The sequence below is a fragment of the Poeciliopsis prolifica genome, unplaced genomic scaffold, assembly GCF_027474105.1.
Source record: "Poeciliopsis prolifica strain line A6 unplaced genomic scaffold, Auburn_PproV2 SCAFFOLD019, whole genome shotgun sequence".
Classification (NCBI taxonomy): Eukaryota; Metazoa; Chordata; class Actinopteri; order Cyprinodontiformes; family Poeciliidae; genus Poeciliopsis; species Poeciliopsis prolifica.
Window position 1 is genome coordinate 4,570,285 of NW_026562394.1, and position 19,545 is coordinate 4,589,829.

The 19,545-nt window shown below is 41.1% G+C and overlaps 1 protein-coding gene across 2 annotated transcripts; it reads right to left on the minus strand.

The window, feature by feature from the left end:
* Positions 1-1,778: 1,778 nt before the first annotated feature.
* On the minus strand, positions 1,779-18,927 carry brwd3 (bromodomain and WD repeat domain containing 3). Of its 2 annotated transcripts, none has more exons than XM_055043990.1 (40): positions 18,620-18,927; positions 18,404-18,462; positions 18,277-18,306; positions 18,036-18,095; positions 17,003-17,153; positions 16,764-16,862; positions 15,875-16,035; positions 15,569-15,790; positions 15,366-15,466; positions 14,618-14,688; positions 13,457-13,557; positions 13,311-13,351; positions 13,128-13,232; positions 12,893-13,043; positions 12,646-12,780; positions 12,434-12,562; positions 11,827-12,052; positions 11,575-11,715; positions 11,299-11,476; positions 10,279-10,372; positions 10,009-10,176; positions 9,852-9,925; positions 9,583-9,775; positions 9,387-9,497; positions 9,194-9,301; positions 8,814-8,938; positions 8,353-8,435; positions 8,132-8,243; positions 7,955-8,016; positions 7,155-7,310; positions 6,950-7,070; positions 6,734-6,859; positions 5,648-5,723; positions 5,516-5,566; positions 5,288-5,431; positions 5,040-5,192; positions 4,765-4,934; positions 4,465-4,553; positions 3,292-3,423; positions 1,779-3,188 (listed from the first exon to the last, which is right to left on the minus strand). In XM_055043990.1, exons 1-40 carry the CDS (start codon positions 18,651-18,653, stop codon positions 2,374-2,376), a joined length of 5,358 nt encoding a protein of 1,785 aa, XP_054899965.1. In that variant the 5' UTR covers positions 18,654-18,927; the 3' UTR covers positions 1,779-2,373. The 2 variants fall into 2 exon arrangements, with proteins under 2 accessions (XP_054899965.1, XP_054899964.1); XM_055043989.1 differs by having other exon boundaries at positions 11,299-11,479.
* Positions 18,928-19,545: the final 618 nt, after the last annotated feature.

The following is a 19,545-nucleotide window of genomic DNA, read 5'->3' on the forward strand; positions in this document are numbered from 1 at the left end:
AGATTTTCAATTGTAGAAGCAACAGATGAGTCAACCTGAGCGACGCTGAACTTCTCCTTCGAGCTTCAGCTGGGCTTGCACACACATCTCGGATCGATACCATAAAAATCCTGGACTAAGCAATGATCGAGACCTCCTTTAGGAAATTCAACAGTTTTATTTAAAAACCAAAAAAAAAAAAAAAAAAAACAACCCCAAAATAAAACACATACAATCAAAACATTCATAAAAAATATCGTCATGTAAGCCTTTTTGTTTCCACCTAGAGCAGAACGTTGTATTCGTCATCATCTCATCTGATGCTTGGAGGCAACGCTAAGCTCCACCTCTCAAAAAGAAGCGACTCAAAAGTCAGAATCATCTCGCGGTCCACCAAAACAATCTCAAAAACACGAGTTAATGCTGCCGCCGGAGACGCCCGACGTGTCGATGTGAATTTGTGTTTGATTTCGAAGCGACCTGACGAGAACAAAGCGCCCCGCTCTCACTCACAACCGCGCGTCGAGGGCTGAGGAAGCGTGTTTGGATTTACGCACCCCGTGCTGAAAGGAGAGCCCGAGTCATCTCTTCCAGATCTCTCCTGACTGGACTCTGCTTTAAAGGCTGCGAGCATGTAAACATCGAAGCAAAAAGAAACCAACAAAAACAAGGAGGAATAATCGAGGTGATCTTAGACCGTAAACAAAATCTAAGCCACGCCGATTGGAATTCTGAAAAATAATCATAAAAACAAAATCCAAATTAGATCAGAAAAAAAAAATTCAATCGTCCTCAAGTTGCAAAACAATTATAGTAAAGTCTTATTAAACTGTTCACTTAAAATAAAAATTAAAAATTTGCTGGCACAGTTTAACACAAATATGAGGTTTTATGTCGAATTTCTCTCTTTATTACTCAGCTGCCACGAGGAGTAGGTAAATGTGCAAATATCTGTTCCTTATCACTAGTAACATAGCAAACAAAATTAAACAAGAGTAATAAAATAGCAAAAAAAAAAAAGCAAAAACAAAATAAATATTTACGTGGAAGAGTTGTGAAGGACCCATCTGCTTTGGCAGAAGGAGCAACGTCTAGACGCAGCGCACACCAATAAAGGATGGAGTGGTTTTTTTCACACAAATCAGGAAATAAAAGGAATAAAAATAAAAGGTATTTTCCTAAAAGAAAAACTTAAGATATTTCACGCAATAACGGACCATAAAAAATGTGGTGCTCAAAGAAAAAAAAAAAAAGTAGGGGAAAATAAAAAAACATTCAACAGTCACAGATCGTGGACACAAAGGTGAAATTTCCTACTAATTATTTCCAGGTATTGCTTGACCCCTAAAAGCTGCAAACCATGTGCTCAAAAAAAAAAAAAAAAAAAAAAAAAAAAAAGAGATCAGATGATGAGACACATTATAAGGGTTCCTACACATTTCCCCATCTAAAAAAAATTCCACAATTTCCAAATTCAGATTTCAATTCATGTTTTAAAAGATGAAAAGAAAATAATTTGAACTTATGGTACCGACCTTTTCACATGGAGAAGGATTTACAAAAAAAACCTTTGAAAATAATCGCCTCAATTATTTTCAAAGGAAGGACAGAAAAAAGAGGGATAGGAGAAATAAGAGGAAAGATATAAGGGAGGAAGGACACAAAGACGAAACATGGGAAGGATACAAGGGAGAAAAGAAGTAAGGATACAAACAAGGAAGGAAGGGCACAAGGTAGAAAGGTAGAAAAATTAAGGAAGGAAAGACAAGATATGAAGTAGAGAACAATGGAAAGGGAAACAACTTTAAAATATTTTTTAATAAAGATTTCTTCCTTTCGTTTTCTGTTTTCATCCCATTCCAATACCTGGAGAATACTTTAAAAAGATTCCAGACTTTTCCAGACTGTGTAGGAACCCTGGACCACGTTGGCGCCTCGTGTCGTCAGCGCGTGAACGAGTGACTGCTGCTGGATCGCTCTCCGTCGAACACGACAAGTCAAACAGTACGAGCACCGTGTATTTGGCATCTTCACATCGTTCTTTGGTGAACAGTAGGTGAAGAGGTGTGAGGGGCGACGAAGAGATCGCCTAGTGTTTCAGCTCCGAACATGACGAAGAGGAGGAAGAGGAGCAGGAGAGCAGTAAGGCTGAAGGTGAGTTAGTCCAGCTGTGGGAGGGTCTGTGTTGAACACTAGCTCTGTTATCCAGGGAGCAAAAATCCGTGGCAACAGTAAATGAGCACCAGCGAGTCCAGATAAACAGAACCATAGATATTTATATAGTATATACACACACCTGTACAAAAAAAAGAAACGAAAAAGAAAAAAAATCCCTGATGTTTTCCTGGCGTTGAAGAGTTTGTGTTGACTGAGGTCTGAGGAGGTGCGAGGCGGTCAGTGACCCCAGCCCATGAGGTGGCTGACCCGGGCCTTCTCGGTCATGCGCCGCACCCGTCCTGAGCGGGACATGCCCAGGTTGAGCGGGTCGTCCTTTGACCCCTGGCCGTCGTCGTCCGACTCGTCCCTGTAGACGACCGTCCTGCGGCCCTGGTTCCGTGTGCTGACACGCCCGGGTTTACCCAGGCCGCCTCTATGACCCCTAGCTGCTGCTGCTGCTGATGCTGCTACTCTCTGTACCTCAGAGACTTCACCTTCCTCTTCTTCCTCTTCCTCCTCAGGTTCTTCCTCCTCAGGCTCCTCTTCATCTTCTTCCTCAACATGTCTTACGTTCTCCTGTTGGTGTGGCTGGTTCTCTTCCTCCCCTTCTTCTTCTTCCTCCTCCTCCTCTTCTTCTTTTTCACCTTCCTCCTCCTCGTCCTCGTCCTCATCCTCCTCTTCCTCCTCCTTCGCAGGAAGCTGCACCCGTGCTCGTTTAGTCCTCTGGGCCACGTCCTGCCCTCCCATCAGTTTCCGTTTCCCTGAGGGCGCCAGCTTTCCCTTCGCCGAGAGGCGCACCGACAGACACGGGGCTTTGCTGTAGTCGTGATCGCCCCCGCCCTCCGCGTACTTCTCCACCTCGGAGTCTGAGCTGCTCTCGCTGTCGGACGAAGAGGAGGATGAGGAGGACGAGGAAGTGGAGGAGGACTCCGAGGAGGAGCTGTTGGAGCCGGAGCCCTGCTCCTCGTCATCGTCGTCAGACTCCAGCGGTTCCTGACCGCGCTGCAGCTGCTGTCTGGAGCCGTTACTCAGATGCAGCTTTCGGTGGTACCCTAAAGCGACAGCCAGGAGGCCAAAGGTCAATCCCGCACCGCAACGTTCATTTGACACGAAGCTGAAAAGAATGACGGCTCTCAACCCAAATGCTCGTCGTACCTGATTTCTTCACAGGAGTTGCTTGGCTGCGGGTCAGGTGTTGAGGCCCTTCGTTTGTTCTCTCAGAGCTTTCTTCTGAACTTGAAGAAGGCGAGGACTCCTCTTCCTCTGCTACACTGCTGCTGTGCTGAACTGAACAAGGACAATTACCAACTATTAGTAAATGCACATGGAAGCACTTAACAATAATATTCTCACATTACAACCAGAAATTAAGGTATTCTGAGGTGTAAAGTGACAGGTTAGATTAATTAATAGATTAACGAATGAGTTAATCTAAAGGTGACTGACCTCACTGATTACTTAATGATTCGTTGATAGGCATTTATTTTCTTAAAAACTTTAATTTTCTCTTGTATCACTCCATTAAATAAAGTGCTACATTTTTCATAATATGCTGAATTAAAGCAACAAAAACAATTGAAACTTCAAAGTAATTTCATGTCAGCTGTATTGCATACTGACTAATTAAACAGAAAACTGTGGTAGTTTTCTCACATTATTAAACTTGGATGTATAGCATGACAAAAGAACCACCTCTTAGGTTGTTGAATAGAAAATTACTAGATGAAACACTTCGTGTACAGACAGATGTTCAGACAGTACGGTCTGTGGTCAACCGTGCTTTATGTCGTTTTACATTATGTATATCTATATCTTTAAGGAAATGAAACATATGGTGTTTCAGAAGATAATTTATCTTTTACGGTACTAGAAATGCCTAAATTAAGAGTAAATAATAAAGACTTTGTGGTACTCTGATTTAGTAAGGTCATTAGATGAGTTGTGTTTCCACCCCCACGCCACCAGAGGCAGTAGCAGGCCAGAAAAGATGCGACTACGGAGCAGATTTAGAAGTACACCGAAAGCTACAGAATTTGTTAAAAACTTTGAGCTGCGCTGAAGTCAATAAAAGAGAGAAGTTCAAATACATGCTGAGAGCAAAACTCCTTCCTAAAGATAAAGACGTATCAAAGAATTCAAAAGAAAATAAAAACGGCACTCCGTGAATACAAGCGCCCCCTTCACTTCCGGAGTGCAATGGTCCCGTTTCCAAATAAGGCATGAGAACGACAGCGTGTTTATTCATTATTTTACTAAATATAAGCTGCAAATATAAACACGGGATAAAGGAGGAAGAAAACCCAGCAAAGCACAGCATCACTATCATACCTTGATGTGTTCTCTGAGAACTCCTCTTCGTAGAGGCCGAAGATCTTTTGAGCTTCGACACTTTCCCTGATTTGTGCTTCCCTTTAGGGCTAAATGTAAAAAAAACAGCATTTAGAAATCATTAACAGCCACATTAAAGACAAGGGCACCTGAATGCTTGAGAAACCTAAATTCTTTTTGGCGAGGATTAGCTGGGATCGCCTTAAGTACAACTATTCCAGTTTGTTCCAGTCAACAAATCAAAAAAAAAAAAAAAGACAATTTGTTTGGATTGTAGTTTTATAATGAAGGTCACTGTACCTCGGGGATGGACTGTTTCGTGGGGAGTTTCCTCCATTGTGCAACCTGTTTCTATAGCTGAGTCTCTGACGAGTGCGCCGCTCGTTCTGAATGGCAGACTTGTGGTCAGAGATGATGGAGATGATGTGTTTTTCAAAAAAGGCAGACAAGTTGAGAGTCATCGCGTAGATCTAGACAGAAAAGATCATAAAACGTCGTCAGTACTATGTTAGACTTTGGATACTTCTGTTTATTTTTACGAGGTTCCAATTTCTCCTACGTTTGGCCTGCTTTACCTGTGATTTCTTGTTAGGTGTGTAAGCTTTAGAGTTGCTGAAAATAAGGCGCACATCTTTGGCAAACTCCATGGGATTTTCGTAGTTTCCAGCCACTAGCGTCTCCGACACTGTGCCCAGATCCATGGGCGTGTCAATGATGTCTCGGTAATCCTGAGGAGATGTAATTTTGCAGTTATAACGTGCTTTAAGTTGTATTCTCATAATTTTTTTTAAAAAATTCAAAGTTGGTCGTTTGGGATTTTTACCGGGTATTCAAAGAGGTCAACAGGCCGCCTGAACGGCCCAGAGTCGGGGGAGGCCAACATCCGGCGCAGCAGCTCTCGGCAATGACCTCGCCAGGCTTTCACGTCAAAATCCACGCCCCGCTTCTTAGAGTTTGGCTGATTCCCCTAGAAGAAACCAAATGAACCTCACTGAAATGCTTAACATCAACAAGTCCAACGTCTTATTAGGAGAAGTGTCCTAGTTTTTACCCGGTGTCCTGCCGATGTCCCTGGAGTGTCAGAGTCCACATCGATGTCGATCTGTGAAGGAAGAACAAAGTCAGCGCGAAAAGACAAACCTAAAAGAAAAACAGCCCTTGTTTCATGAAGGAGACATGTTACCTCAGCTTCTCCTCCACTGCTGACCTCAGACCTCATCTTGTGATACAGATCCAAGATGTCAGTGCAGCTCTGGTCTCTGATGAGAAAAGCAGGTGAAGAAAGAGGTGTTATACAGTATTCTTGCTCTTTCAACTTTTTACACATTTTGTCACGTTACAACCATAAACTTCACTGCATTTTGTAGAGTTTGTGTGAAAAAGACCAGCACAATGTAGAGCACATGTTGAATTTGTTTCCAAATATAAACAAATTTGTATTAAACCAACTTTAGTCAGGTTTCTATATACGAGACAGTCACTCAACACCAGTTTTTAATGCCTCGCCACAAATCAAGTGAATTTATTACTCAAAAAAAATTACTTCAACCAGGATTTTTGCCATATTTTGCTTATTTCATTTTAAACAATAGGTTGGCACTCTGTGTTTTTATGGCAAACCTCAATAAATATAAACTTTTGCACAATGAAAGTATTGGGAGGTTATATTAACAAGGAGAGCAGTACTGAAACGTTTCTATAGGTACAGCAATCAGAACTAAGAACACATTTCTTAATGACGGAGGACAAAATAGACCTCAGTTCAGCACCTTTTATGCAGGCAGTGATGAAACAAATCATGCAACAAGTAGTCTCAATATTTAGGAGTTGAATGAACTCAGTCCAGCTCAGCATCAACCGGATTACTTAAAATAAAATAAAAAAACTTTCATTTTTGTTCTCAGCACTTTGGAAACTCAGCAATCAGTAACTCAGATGTTAAATACGAACAGAATATTTTAAGTGAAAACTCGCACCCGTTTCCAGACTCCATCTTTACTTTGGTTCTGTTGTGCGCAGCATTAACAATCAACAACAAACATTTTTCATTGGCACTTTCTGCTGTCCTGCATTGTGGGCCTTGTCGTTTGATTGCAGTGTAAAACAACACGTTACTGTAACCGTGGAAAAACTGAATGCAGCATAAAAAAAGACGACAGAAAAACTAAAAATCAAAGCAAGACAAAACAAGATGTGTTGTTTATGACCTAGTATGGAAATTCTAGACGTTTTTATTATTTTGAAGGCTCAAAACTGAAAACCATCTTACCCAATGTAGTGGAGAAGAACATCAGTAACCACCTTGGCAGCTGCTACAATCGGGCTTTGGGGTTCATTAAAAGTGCGAGCGTTGTGCTCAATATATCGCACTTCCCACATCAACGCAGAGATCCGTCTGTAGGAGAAAAATACGTCAGTCGAGAACTCAGAGAGACTTTGTGTTCACGGCAAAACCTGAACTTCTGTTGCTTTTTTTCCCCTTCACCTGTAGAAGCGATTCTCCAGCCGTCTGCGGATGGTGCTGAGGTCAGTGGGGTAAGCCACGGCGGTGCAGTAAAGGGGGTACTCCTGGAGGTTCACAGGCAAGGCAAAAGCCTTCGCTACATCTGCGAGCAAACCAGTGTCAGATCAGGTAAAGATATGGAAGCAGAGACTCTTTACTGTAATGTCAGAACTGCTTGAAGGCTCACCGAGCCGAAGAAGCTGATCGATGCCGTCGATGACCCGCTCACAGTCTTCGTCTCGAGTGTGAGCCCCCCATTCTCCCTCCTGGGGTCGGTAGAGTAGAGCTTGGAGCTCCTCTTCCAAAACCTCTACGCCGTCCCCCACTTCTTCGGGCAAAGCAGCTGATGGAAATCACACACACACCCAAAAAAAATTATTTAAAAAACCAAAACAAAATATCAGACGTATAAATATTCATTCCACTCTAATTTGTTGAGATGCAAAATATTCTAATTTCACTTTTTGGACGATAAATCAAATGTTCTTCATTGACCTATTACAAGATTACAAAGCCATGACGACATCATCCGGAATTTTTTTTTAATGGGTTATGGTATTATTATGTAAGAAACATATCTTATGTCATTCTCTCATCAAAAACAATGCCTGAAGGGTTAGAGCTTCTTAAAGCGACAGAGCCCCAATTTCAAGGTGTCAAATTGTGACGTAAAATTTGAAACTGGTAAAAATTTTTAACAACTGAAGGCAAGTTACTTGATTGTGCAATAAAATAGCACTATGTTCCTAGAAAATACATAATAACATTAATCTGTGTGTATGTAAATTCCTGTGTTTAGAGACAGTTACAAAATATGTGTATATGTTTCACTTATTTTGGCATTTAGCAAACGTCCTGCCTGACCTGAAATGAAAAAAGTCTAGTCCGATTCAGTCAGAGAGCGAGGAAATAAATGTCATGCGTTCTTTTTTTAAATGCTTATAACAACATGTGGTTTCCACAGTAAACAGATAAATAATCACCAACCTTCTTCTGGAATAGGCTCCATGTCCCAGGGACTCATTTTTTCCCGCTCACCATTATCCCACCTGAGTCAGTGCGATAAAACACAGCTCTGTGTTTAACGTTTGAAATGATCCAAGCAAAGACAAACATGGCTTTGGAGCGCAGCGCTCTTCCAGCAGCTGTGCACATTAAACCTACTTCACTGCATAGCACTGAAACAGGCTGTCAGGATACTCCAGCTGCAGCGGCTCCTGGTCCTCCACAGATCCGAACCACCAGGCGTCGTCAATAATACTACGAAACCTCATCCCTGCAGAGGGGATGGAGTGTTTGTTAAATACTGGGATTCACATAAATTAATTGTAAAACCCATTGGAAGAAAAAATAAATAAAATAAAATCTGTTGGGGACAAACAAACCTGGCTGCCAGTTGCGCTCTTTAGCTTCGTTGTAGAACTGCTGCAGCACCAGAAAATCGATGACGTCTGGCATGTCATGATACCTTGGAAACATGGACGGGGAAGGTGGTGAAATGCAGACCCTGACATTTATTGTGCCTTTTAATCAGCTGTTGATGCTACAGTGTTAAGCGTTTATACCTGTTGAACTTTTTCAGACTTGATATCATGTTGAAAACAGAAGCCTTGGTGTTTTAATGAGATTTTAAGTGACGACAAATGTTAAATTATTTCAAAATATTTGCAAATGATAAGTTTTTTATCCATTTCATATCCATTTTCCAACTACTGCCCTTCTTTATGACAGTCTGTCACATAAAAATCCATCAAAATACATTGAGGTTTGTGGCTACAGTGGGTAAAATTTGAGGAGTGTGAATATTTTCTGCGAGGAGCTGCGTGTAGCGCCTTTCATTGCTCACTTTAAGGAGAACGACTCGTTGGTCATCTTTCCTGAGACTGGGTCCAAAAATGCCAGCTTTAGGCAGCAGAGGGTGGGCGGTCCCACTTCGTACTTGATTCCAACCACTTTCACAGATTCCTGGTCCTGAGGAAGTTAAAGAATAAAAAAATATGCAACACATCTTAACGGCCCGCTAGAAGTTAAGTTCAATTATTGGGAGTAAACAGAGTTGTATATGTTCTGCATAGTGAACTTTCATTAAAAATTTCAAACATGAACATGTTTTGTGAGGTAAAACAGAGGAAATATTGTTTTTGAATCAACAAAAACTCAAAGGAGGCTGAAGTATCAGGTTCAGAAATTCAATAAAAAATATCTGCTGCCTCCACGAATCCTCACCCTGAGGTTGAGCCGGTTCCACGGCTGCTTCTGGATGTTGATGCTGTAGGCCTTGGCTCTGCGGACGGCCCGCACGTACGCCTGATGGCCCTGCTTGAAGTAGATGAGCTGGACGGGGGGAGCAGAGAGCCTTTATTAAATCGTGAGCAGTGCAATGTGTAGTTTTGTTCAACATCAGGGAAAAGGATCTCACTTCATCTCCCATTTGTGGGACAAAAGGAGAACGGCGAGGGATGGTGTCCATTATCCATGACGGCGGCAGCCACTCCTCTGCTTTAAGCCCGGCCAGAGAAGAAGTGGGTTTCTGAGTAAACCATAGAAACAGTTTTTATTTTTCAAAAGAGAATTTTACAGTAAATGCCACAGGAGCCCATCTTGTTAGCGCTCACCTGTTTAGTTTCTTTGGGTTTTTTCTTCTTCTCATTCTCTCTCTTCTTCGCCTCCTTGGTCTCATCGCCGCCCTCTTCCTCTTCTGAGCTGCTGTAACCCGCAGGCAGGACAGGCCTCCTGATTGGCCTCTTTGGCGGCTGGAGGTTGATCCCGGCGTCAGCCGTCCAATCAGAATAGTCACTGGAAGAGTCGCTGTAAACCCCAGATGGGAGATGTTAGTTGAATGATGGGTAAGCGGGGAAAACGCTGCTCGGTCAAGCATGTTTACCTGGAGCTGCTTTCGCTCTGCCACTGGGCTTCATCCTCAGAGGAGCCGTCAGAATGATCCGCCTGCTCTGCTTCCTGAAAACGCAAAATATATTCAGCTTTGATTTTTAACGTTGCTGCGAATACAAATTCTTTATGTCCGGTTCTGAAAGGCATACGTCTCCACTGCCCGAGTCCATCTGGCTTTCCGAGTTCCGCCTGTTGCTGGGATTTCGCCTTCTGGTTCCGGGCCGGCGAACCTGAGCGGACCGGGTTTGATAGGAGTGGCGCTGCTGCTTTTTCTTCGCCGGGCGCAGGGAACGCAGACGGGAACTGAGAGTATCGCTCTAGCGAATTTGAAATATAAATAAAAAATTTTTTTAAATGAAAAGATTTGAATAGATGTTCGTTCTGAGTCGGGATCAAAGTGGACTGGAGGTACAGCGTACATTCAGGATGCAGGTTACTGGTTTCTTTCTTCTCTCTGCGTTGTACAGAGAACACTCCATGTCACTTTTGGCTTGTCTGCATTCCTCCAGGACTCTAAGGAAAATAATAACAATAATAAAAATACACTGTAGAATTAAAACATTTATTTAAAACACGGTACCCTGTAAAAATATTTATAACCCTTGAAGTTCTGCCAAATTACAACAACTTCAATTTGGATTTTACATAATACCGCAACACAGTATAATGCGATATACAGAAGTTAAAGCATCCATGGTGTCCAAAGTGCGGCCTGGGAGCCATTTGAGGACCTCTGAAGGACTTTGAGCGGCCCCCCCTGAGCTCAATCTTAAAGTGGAGCACATCTGCTCCACTTTGGATGTGGAGCCGATGTGATTGATGGAGATGGACACTTTCCCATGTTTTGACAGATAAATAACTTCTTAAAAATGTATATATCCCAAAAAAACAAAAAATAGACTCCGATTTTACCAACCATTGATCTTTGCAACTGTCTTAATTTTTTAAGTAATTAGAATCACAAACCTTGACCTATGTATTTTCAAAAGCAAATCTTACTTCTCAAATTAGAAAAACAGCCCAAAAAATGTTAAAACTGTGGGCCTGTTTAAGAAATGCAGTTGTGCTAGATCTTTTTTTAAATGTTTTGTATATATAATAATTTATAAATTCATTTTCAACAAAAATCTGACTATCATCCTCGGTTGCATATTCAGTACTATTTTAGAGCTGGAAGACATCTCAAGTATGCCATCATAAGGAGAACCATTCCCACAGCATGATGCTGCCACCTCCATGTTTTGATTCACACATTATATATTGACAGAAAAATAGCTTCATTTAACAGCAACTTCCTACTTTTAAATGTTAAATTTGTGAAATAGACCAAATTTGTTTGTGATCTTTTGAATTAGATTAATATTTTCCCCCAGTTTCACAATTTTATGCTACCTAGACATCGTCCTTCATATAATTCCTCCGAAATACACCCGGCTCACCTGAATGTCCCATGAGGCACCTCGTTGACCACCACTCTGCGGCTCCACGCCAGCAGGTCCCTCTCCGTGGCAACCTGACTGCGGAGGGAGTTGTGCTGCATCTGCCACACTCCGTCCACCTGGCCGCTTCGGCGAGGTTCCGCCCCGGGAGAAGAGGCCACCACCTCCGCCTCAATGGCTGCTAAAGCATTCATTCAGTTAGAGTTCGAGTCACTTTTTTTGCAAGTGAAACTATCCCACAAACTGCTTGCGAGTGTATAAAGAGGAAGTACTGACCCATTTCTGCGTCGGCCTGTCGTTCTGCGTTCTGCCGTCCATCCTGCTCGTTCTGCAGCTGTCTGATGAGATTGTCCAAAAGGCTTTCGCCGTTTTCTGCCGTCTGCTGTCCGAGCACCTGCTCGACCAACTCTCCGTCACCTAATGGAGCAGAACGCTGGTTAAACTCTGGCAGTCAGATCTCCTAAGTTAACCCACTGTTGATGCGTCAGGAAAGTTTTCAGTGATTAGTGATTTTTAAAAATCTTTCACCGTTAGCCATGTATCCGAGCTGAGGTACCAGCTGTTCCTCCTTGCAGTTCTCCCTTCCTGGGACGAGCCGCTGGCATTTAGGAGGATGAGGATTTCCATCGACGTCTACGAGGAAGGGGGGCGGCATGAGGTGGGGGGCCTGCTGCGTCTGCTCGTCCAGGACGTAGTTATTGGAGTCCCGAATGAGAGGCCGGTAGTCCGTGTGGAAGAACATCTGGTCTGGAATCTTCAAAGAAACAAGAGAAAACACGAGATTGGGAAAAGTTGCCATAGTTATAATGAATGTCCTGACAATGACATGACTTCTGGTAAAAAACAAACAAACATAGAAACAAAAAACAAACAGACAAAAAAAAAAAAACAGTAACAGTAAAAAAATATTTTCCACTTTGGATTTTTATTAAGCGTGGGCTTCAAATAAAATAATAATTGTTCAACATTCCTCAGAATAATATTCTGTGTACGAAAGTATGAGACGTGTGCATATTGTGAGATCTACATTTTTATTCAAATGAGCATCAGGAGAAAATCCGCCATCCAAATTTTTCCGTTTTCTTGTGCTTTCGCGAAAGAGGAAGTCACAGATCACAAGTCGACAGGCTGATACCTTTTCGTATGGTCTGCTGCAGCCGAAGCCAAAAATGAGTAAATGCCCATGTGAGTCTGTGCAGGAAAAATGTTGTCCGTCGGCTGAGAACTTGCAGTCAAAAATGGCTCCGTGGCCCTGGCCCTCAATCTGGGAAGAAGACACCAACATCAACCAAATGCTGATGTACACTTGATTACTAGGGGTAGCAACTCTCTAAGTTGGTCAGTTACCATGTTGAAGAAATTTCTTATCTTGACTCCTTTGCTCAGGTCCCAGATGTAAATGTTGCCATCGTGGCCTGCAGACAGCATAATGCGGGGGTCGAAGGGGTGGGCTTCCAGTACGAATACTTCATCATCATGTCCCTAACAAAGGCAGTAGACACACATAATGAAAACTTGCTGACAACTGCTGGCCATGTGACATTTTCCCAACATCCCAAAGGATCCGCAGGATTAAAATATGTTGGCTACTTACAGACAAAACATGCAGAAGCTGGCCAGAGGTGGCGCTCCACACTTTGAGCATATAGTTGGAAACTGCTGTGATGACGTTGCTGTCGATGCGATCCCAGGCAACCATGGTCACCACCAGCTTGGTTTTATCGTCCCCATTAGCAGCAGATGTTCTATCGGAAAGACATGAAACATTAAAATAACAAAAATGTCGTTCAGAGCATCTGCCATATTTAATATACTTCAGACTCTCTTACCCAGGAAGCCTTGCAGTCATGTCTAAAGTAATGCTTTTCCACTCCTGTTGCTGAAAATGCCAGATCTTCGCTGTGCCATCACGACTGCCACTCACAAACCTGAGGCTGGAAACACATACAATAAACAGTCAGATAAACCACAGAAATACAATGAAAAGCTGTCTCTGAAACTCAACTTCTTACCTGTCACCGTTATTGCTGAACTGGACAACCACAACTTTATCCTGGACACACATGCAGTGGTAGTGGTAAAGAATTTAAATTAGTCACATTAGATTGATGAGGTAAAACAACCAAAAAAGGATGAGAAAACTACGGTTGTTTCTTACGGTGTGAGCATCCAGCTCAGACGCCTTCATTGGAGTTTCTGCACCGAGGTAGTAGACCCTGATCATGTGATCTGTGCCGCCCGTAGCCATAAACATGCCACCTAATAAAAGAAAACACAATAAAGTTAAAGAGACAAAAACACACACACACAAGCATTTAAATAAAAGACATATACATCAATTTAGAAAAACATGGCTTATATATTTTTTAAAGCCAAACCCCTTAACTGGCGGCATCACATTCATGGGAAAAATCTAGGTTGTCTGAATTGTCTGCATTTTTCTCCTATTTAAATTCTGCTGGTGTCCAATCGTTTTCCTAGTTACCGCCGGTTAAGAGGCTAATTTTTTAAATTAGATTATGCATCCTAAATTATAAAGAGTGTATGAATTTCAGAATGCAAGATTATCCAGTCTCTAATTACATGAGGCTGGTAGTTTATACCCAAGGTTGTGAAATAATGGTGACTTTAAACAAATTTGATAAAAGAAAAACAAAGTTAATCACAAATCAGCCATTAATTTCAGCTGTGATTTTTATAAAAGTATTTTACAGACTCCATACGCTGTGCTTTATTATCTACCCGTCTCTCCATTGCCCCTTGAAAGTGTAAACATTTTATTTGTTTAAATTTCTGCCTAAAAAAATCTTGAAACTTTATTTATTCTCACGGAGCCCAATCTTTACGTGCAATTTGGAGCTGTGTGCTCCTCCCCAGCTGATGTACCAATCTATGTAAAACAGCTGAACATGACACATTTTTCTTCCTTCATTTTTTATTGTTGGTCGTTTCAGAGAACAGAGGTGGTTTATTTCAGGACTTAATAGCCAAAGGACCGACATTGTTACAGTAAATAAGGCTGATTGGTCTACAGTTTGCCGTAAGGTCATCTTCTCTGCTTTCATATTATCTATGTGAACCAAACATTGCAGGTTCATGCAGGCGACATGTCATAGATAAGCAGCCACTCCCATCATGCTCCCCTCATGCAGTACCCTGGACCCAAAGGGAGTGGAGTCTTAGGGGGCTAAAAAAGACATTTTTAGGCATCTGCCGTTCTTCATACCAACTGGTCTGGATTCAATCAGTTTTTTTTTTAAACAGTTAGACAAAGCCCACCTCAACAATGAAACGTAAAGACACATTTAGATAAACTCACCGCTACTGAAAGAGGAAGTGGAGACCTGGACTCCTGGTCGTGACCGCTCAACAAACTTAACCGGCTGATCACTGAGGAAAAACAACAAATACATTGTTGATAATTTAGCTTAAATAAATAAAACTTCGGAGTTTAACATGTTGGAATAGATCAGGGGTCTGCAACCTGCCGCAAGTAGCTTTTTGAAATTTCCTTGAGCCATTATTTTATTTTAGCATTTATTTTTTTAATTTTTGCATTATTTTATCATTACTTTATTATTATTTATTGTATTTATTGAGCCATTAATTATCTGAACCATTATTGGCTCAGATGATATATTTAAATTCAGCTGTAAGAACAACAAATTTAAGAGTTAACCGTTTTTCATGGATTAATTGGATTTACTTTCTACAACACTGAATGTACCAGTAACATATTTAAGCCATTTATTTGTCTGTTTGAAATTTTTTTTTCCACATAATAGCAACACCCTACAGAAGAAAATGTACTTATTCTCATTATCAGAAAATGTTTAAATTTTTCTTTGTTTAAAAACCTTTAAAAAAAGAGAGAGAAATAAAATGTTAGTTCTTTAAGAATAAGAGTTTTATTTTAGTAAACATTTCATTAAAAATTAAAAGCTCTTTGTTAAAAGGTCATGTCACATTTGTGACACACATGAGCCTTATTTAGCTGGACTGAATTAAAAAACGGCTCTTGGAAACGTAAAGGTGCAGACCACTGGAATAGAGCCACGAATACTTACTCAAACTTCATACTGTGAGAGTGCCACTTCCAGAAACACACCATACCATCTGCGCCTGTTGATGCAAGGTATCGCTTCGTCCCTTTGGCAGAAGGACAAAACTAAAAACATACAAGATGGTTTTAGACTCAAAAAGTGTGTACGTCTTATAACTTATTCTGAAGCCGTTCCCCCTCTAAAGATTAATGCAACAGTGGCATCACCTGTATGGATGTGATGGAAGCTGCATGAGCCTGCAGAACAGCAATGGGCGCGCAGGTACGCAGGCACCACACTCTGATGACTTTGTCACAGCTTGCGGATGCAAGGAGACTATTTTCAAAGTTCACAGCCATGTCACAGATCTCAGCCGAGTGGCCGCGGAGCGTGGAGAGGAGCCGACCATCGTCTGTGGCCCAGATTTTTACCAGGCAGTCATCCGAACCCTAAACCGAGTCGAAAAACACTGTTTCCAACTTGATGTAGGTGAAACACCGTGTAAAAAAATGACGCGAGTGAAGATTGCTCACCGTAAAAATCCGCCGACCGGTGCGGTCAAAGGCCACGCAGTAAACTGAAGAAAGGTGGCCGAGGATCCGTTTGTGGATCTTCATGTGTTGGTAGGAGGAAGACGGCAGGACTTGGCTGAAACGAGCCGTACCTGTGGCCTGGCGAGCACCCATGATTGGCACTTTGTGAAAACACAGTAGATTCATCATGAGAAGGCACCAGAAATATAAAAATGCAGGTATTTTCAACACCAACGATTCACATATCAGAACCAAAACAAAGGCAATGACAAACAACGTATTAAACCCTCACATCATTTATTTAGCAAAAACGCACATCAAAATGCAGACGCAGGTTGTAAACGTACAAACATTGTTATGTTTGTACGTTTATTATTATGTTTGCTGATACAAACATAACGATGACATGCATGTTGCAGCCATTTCCTGTATCAGTGCATTTTCAAGTATCAGCATTTTTATTTTCTCGACACAATTTAAAAAACAGGTCGCAACAGACAGAAAGTATGCAGCAACAGATTTCTTCATTTAACAAAGCAGATTCTTTGAAGTGTCTCTGCTCAGAATTTTAGAAGTTATGTTTGCAAATCTAGAAGTTTATTAAATGTTTTCATTATAGAGATAGTCTCATAGGGATAGAGGCTCTCTGTTTCAAAATGAAGTTAAACACTTAGAAGCAAATATAAGTAATAAATTATTATATCAATGACTTTGATAAATTATAAAATGCAGAAAAACTGCTTATTGCTTCCGCTCACTCTTCACCCTTTTATTGTAATAATCTCAACACGTGATCTTAGGAAAATTGTAATAATGTTGATAATCATATACAATCTTTTTTTTAAACTCTTAACTGCCCAGGTACATACTAACTAAATAGTTTACATACCAACATTGGGAACATTCCCAAAGACAACTGGTGGTTCAGGTGGGCGTCCTCTGTGCAGTGCAGCCACAGCTGAGCCGCGGCATACTTTGTGGGTACAACCTAAATGTAACCAACAATTATTACAAACACATAGAAATCAAATAGCTTCATCATAGAAACATGATAGAAATTTTCAGTAATAACAGCAGAGGTAAAGCACAAAAAACACAGACTTTAAAAGAATAACAACACAAGCTTACTTTTGGTGGTGCGAAGCAACGACTGCTTTCCCAGCCCCAGGAGTGTTTGGACTCCAGGAACACTAGGTGGGATCTCCTTCTCTATCAGAGGACCTATCCGTCGACACACCTGAAGCAGATAGTCTGCAGGAATGTGCTGGTTCAAAGCCACCTGGATGAGAGATACGGCAACACCTGCCTCAGCTGCACTCCATGACAAGTAACAAATGCATCAACTTTGTGAATGACTGAGTAAGTATGCTCTTGCTTCTATAATTTTCTAAATTTTACATCTACTAGTACTTATTTTTATTTCCTTTCTTTTATTAACTATTTGTAAACATGACTAGAAAAAAAAGTTTTACTTGTTAACAGCTAAAACTAGAGGTGACCGGGCAGTTCTGTGGTTGATTGAAAACTAAGAAGCCCATCTGATCAGTGAATGCACCATATCTAAGCCTTTACGCACATGTGAAAATTGTTATTATGGGAAAAGACGCTGCAATTGCAGTGACAGCGACGTGTTAAAAATGGAGAGTACAAAAAGTGAAAGAAGCTTTTAGAAAGGAAATTACTTGTCAACACAACAGAAATCTAAAAGAACGTACACAAAAACGAAAAAAAAAAAAACGAAAATCAAAAAGAGAACAGTGTGGAAATAGAGAAGGCGGGCCTTGGGAGCTCACAGCAAATCAAATGGTTCGTTTCAACTCTTCCGGGTAGAGAGCAGATACAACAGCGATTTGATTGGCTTGTAAAGATGATCGTCAAGTCTCTGTATCAAATTAAGCCAATCACAATCTATTGCTTCGACACTGCCAGCCCACAAGCCCACACAATAGCGAAACCAGCATTTAGTTATTTATCAACAGGCCTATATTAAAATAAATCTTGAATATTTTCTCCTTATTGTAAACGAATCCCCTCTTCGCATATCTCGAGTTGCGAATTTAATTTAAAAAACTGACACAAGCTAAATAGAAAACAAGCAATTAAAAATAAATACAAAACAATACACTTTTAATTAAAAAATATCTATAAAATTGCAACTCACCCAGTCTTGGAAGCTCCGTTTGAATATCTTCCCGTCCCAACTCCATCGTTGCGGAACCAACTAAAGTTAAAAACAACCCGTTAGAGAGATCACAGAGCTAACAGTTTCTACACGGCAAAAGGACGCGCTCATTTTTTAAACAGCGATCCAAAAATACACGGACTTTCTCACAGACAGGTTCAGATAGGCAACATTAGGGAGACCCCACAGGAGAAGAACAGAAAGGTCCATCTGAACTTACCTCATACTCCTCCAGCTCCTCGATCAGAATCTAACAACAGACACACACAGTTAGCCCGACAGGCTAGCGCTGCGGTTCGTTTAAACCAACAACGCCGCTTTAAAATAAAATTAATATGGCAATTTACCTGTGCTGCCTTTTTACAAGGCCCAGACTGTAGAAATCTGGCAATGAGGTAATACAGTTCTGGAAAAACAAATTGCTGTTAGCCTCTTGCTAGCGTGCTAACCTAGCTAGCGTCTGGCTGCGCTTGGTTGCCAAGCTTACCAGCTGATGTACACAATTCCAAACTCCGGAAATTCAGAAGTATTAGTGATGAATTAACGGGGCGTCCAACACTCACCTGCTTCGATATGTGAACACTTTTCTTTTGCCATCACTAATCAGTACAGGCGTCATTAAGCTACAATTGATATTTTAGCTTGCTCGTTAGCCGCCGGGCTAGCTAACAGTGGCTAAAACAGGCTATTGAATGGCCTCCTCCTTTCCCAAGTTGTTGCCTGTTACCTGCAGCTTTGTGTTAGCGCCCTCCAGTGAGCCAGCTTCACACTGGACGCTTCCTTCGAGGTCTGAGGTGAATGAATATTGGAAATAGATAGCAAAACACAAACTCACATACTGGAAGTTTCAGCATTTAAACGAACATATCTAGACGCAAACATATGCTGATTTGAAATGAATGTATTTGGATTTGAACCTGAGTTCAACTGTATGGAAGTGAGTGATGGTTTTACATTGCAATGAATGATTGAGTCCACTTACACCTGACCTGTTTCCTAAAATAGCAGTTGCGGTCAATTGACATCATATAGATAAATGAATTCAAGCTGAACATTTGAGTGAGTACAAATATGTTTAATTTATGTCGACTCTGTGAAAATAATGTTCAAGTTTTGTCACAGATTCTTAATTGGATCTTGAATTGGACCAGATTATTCTATCGTGCAAGAATACTTGGATGTAATTCATTTTATTTTTGTTCTGGTTGTATAAATACAGCCTTTCACTCATTTATCACCGTGCAGATTGTTTCCAAAATGTCATAAAGTACCATTAAAGGCAACTGAAGTACGAGGATGGTGTTACTCTGGTCTTAAGAAAATCTCAAGCCAAAGCGATTAAAAATATAAATTTATTGAGTTAAATAGAAGAATTGTGGAGACGTTTCAGAATATTTGCATCCCAGCTAACAAACTGGCAACGTCACAGTATAAGAGAACGTACAACTATCTTTTTTTTGATGCATTTTTCACATTTAACCATAAAGAA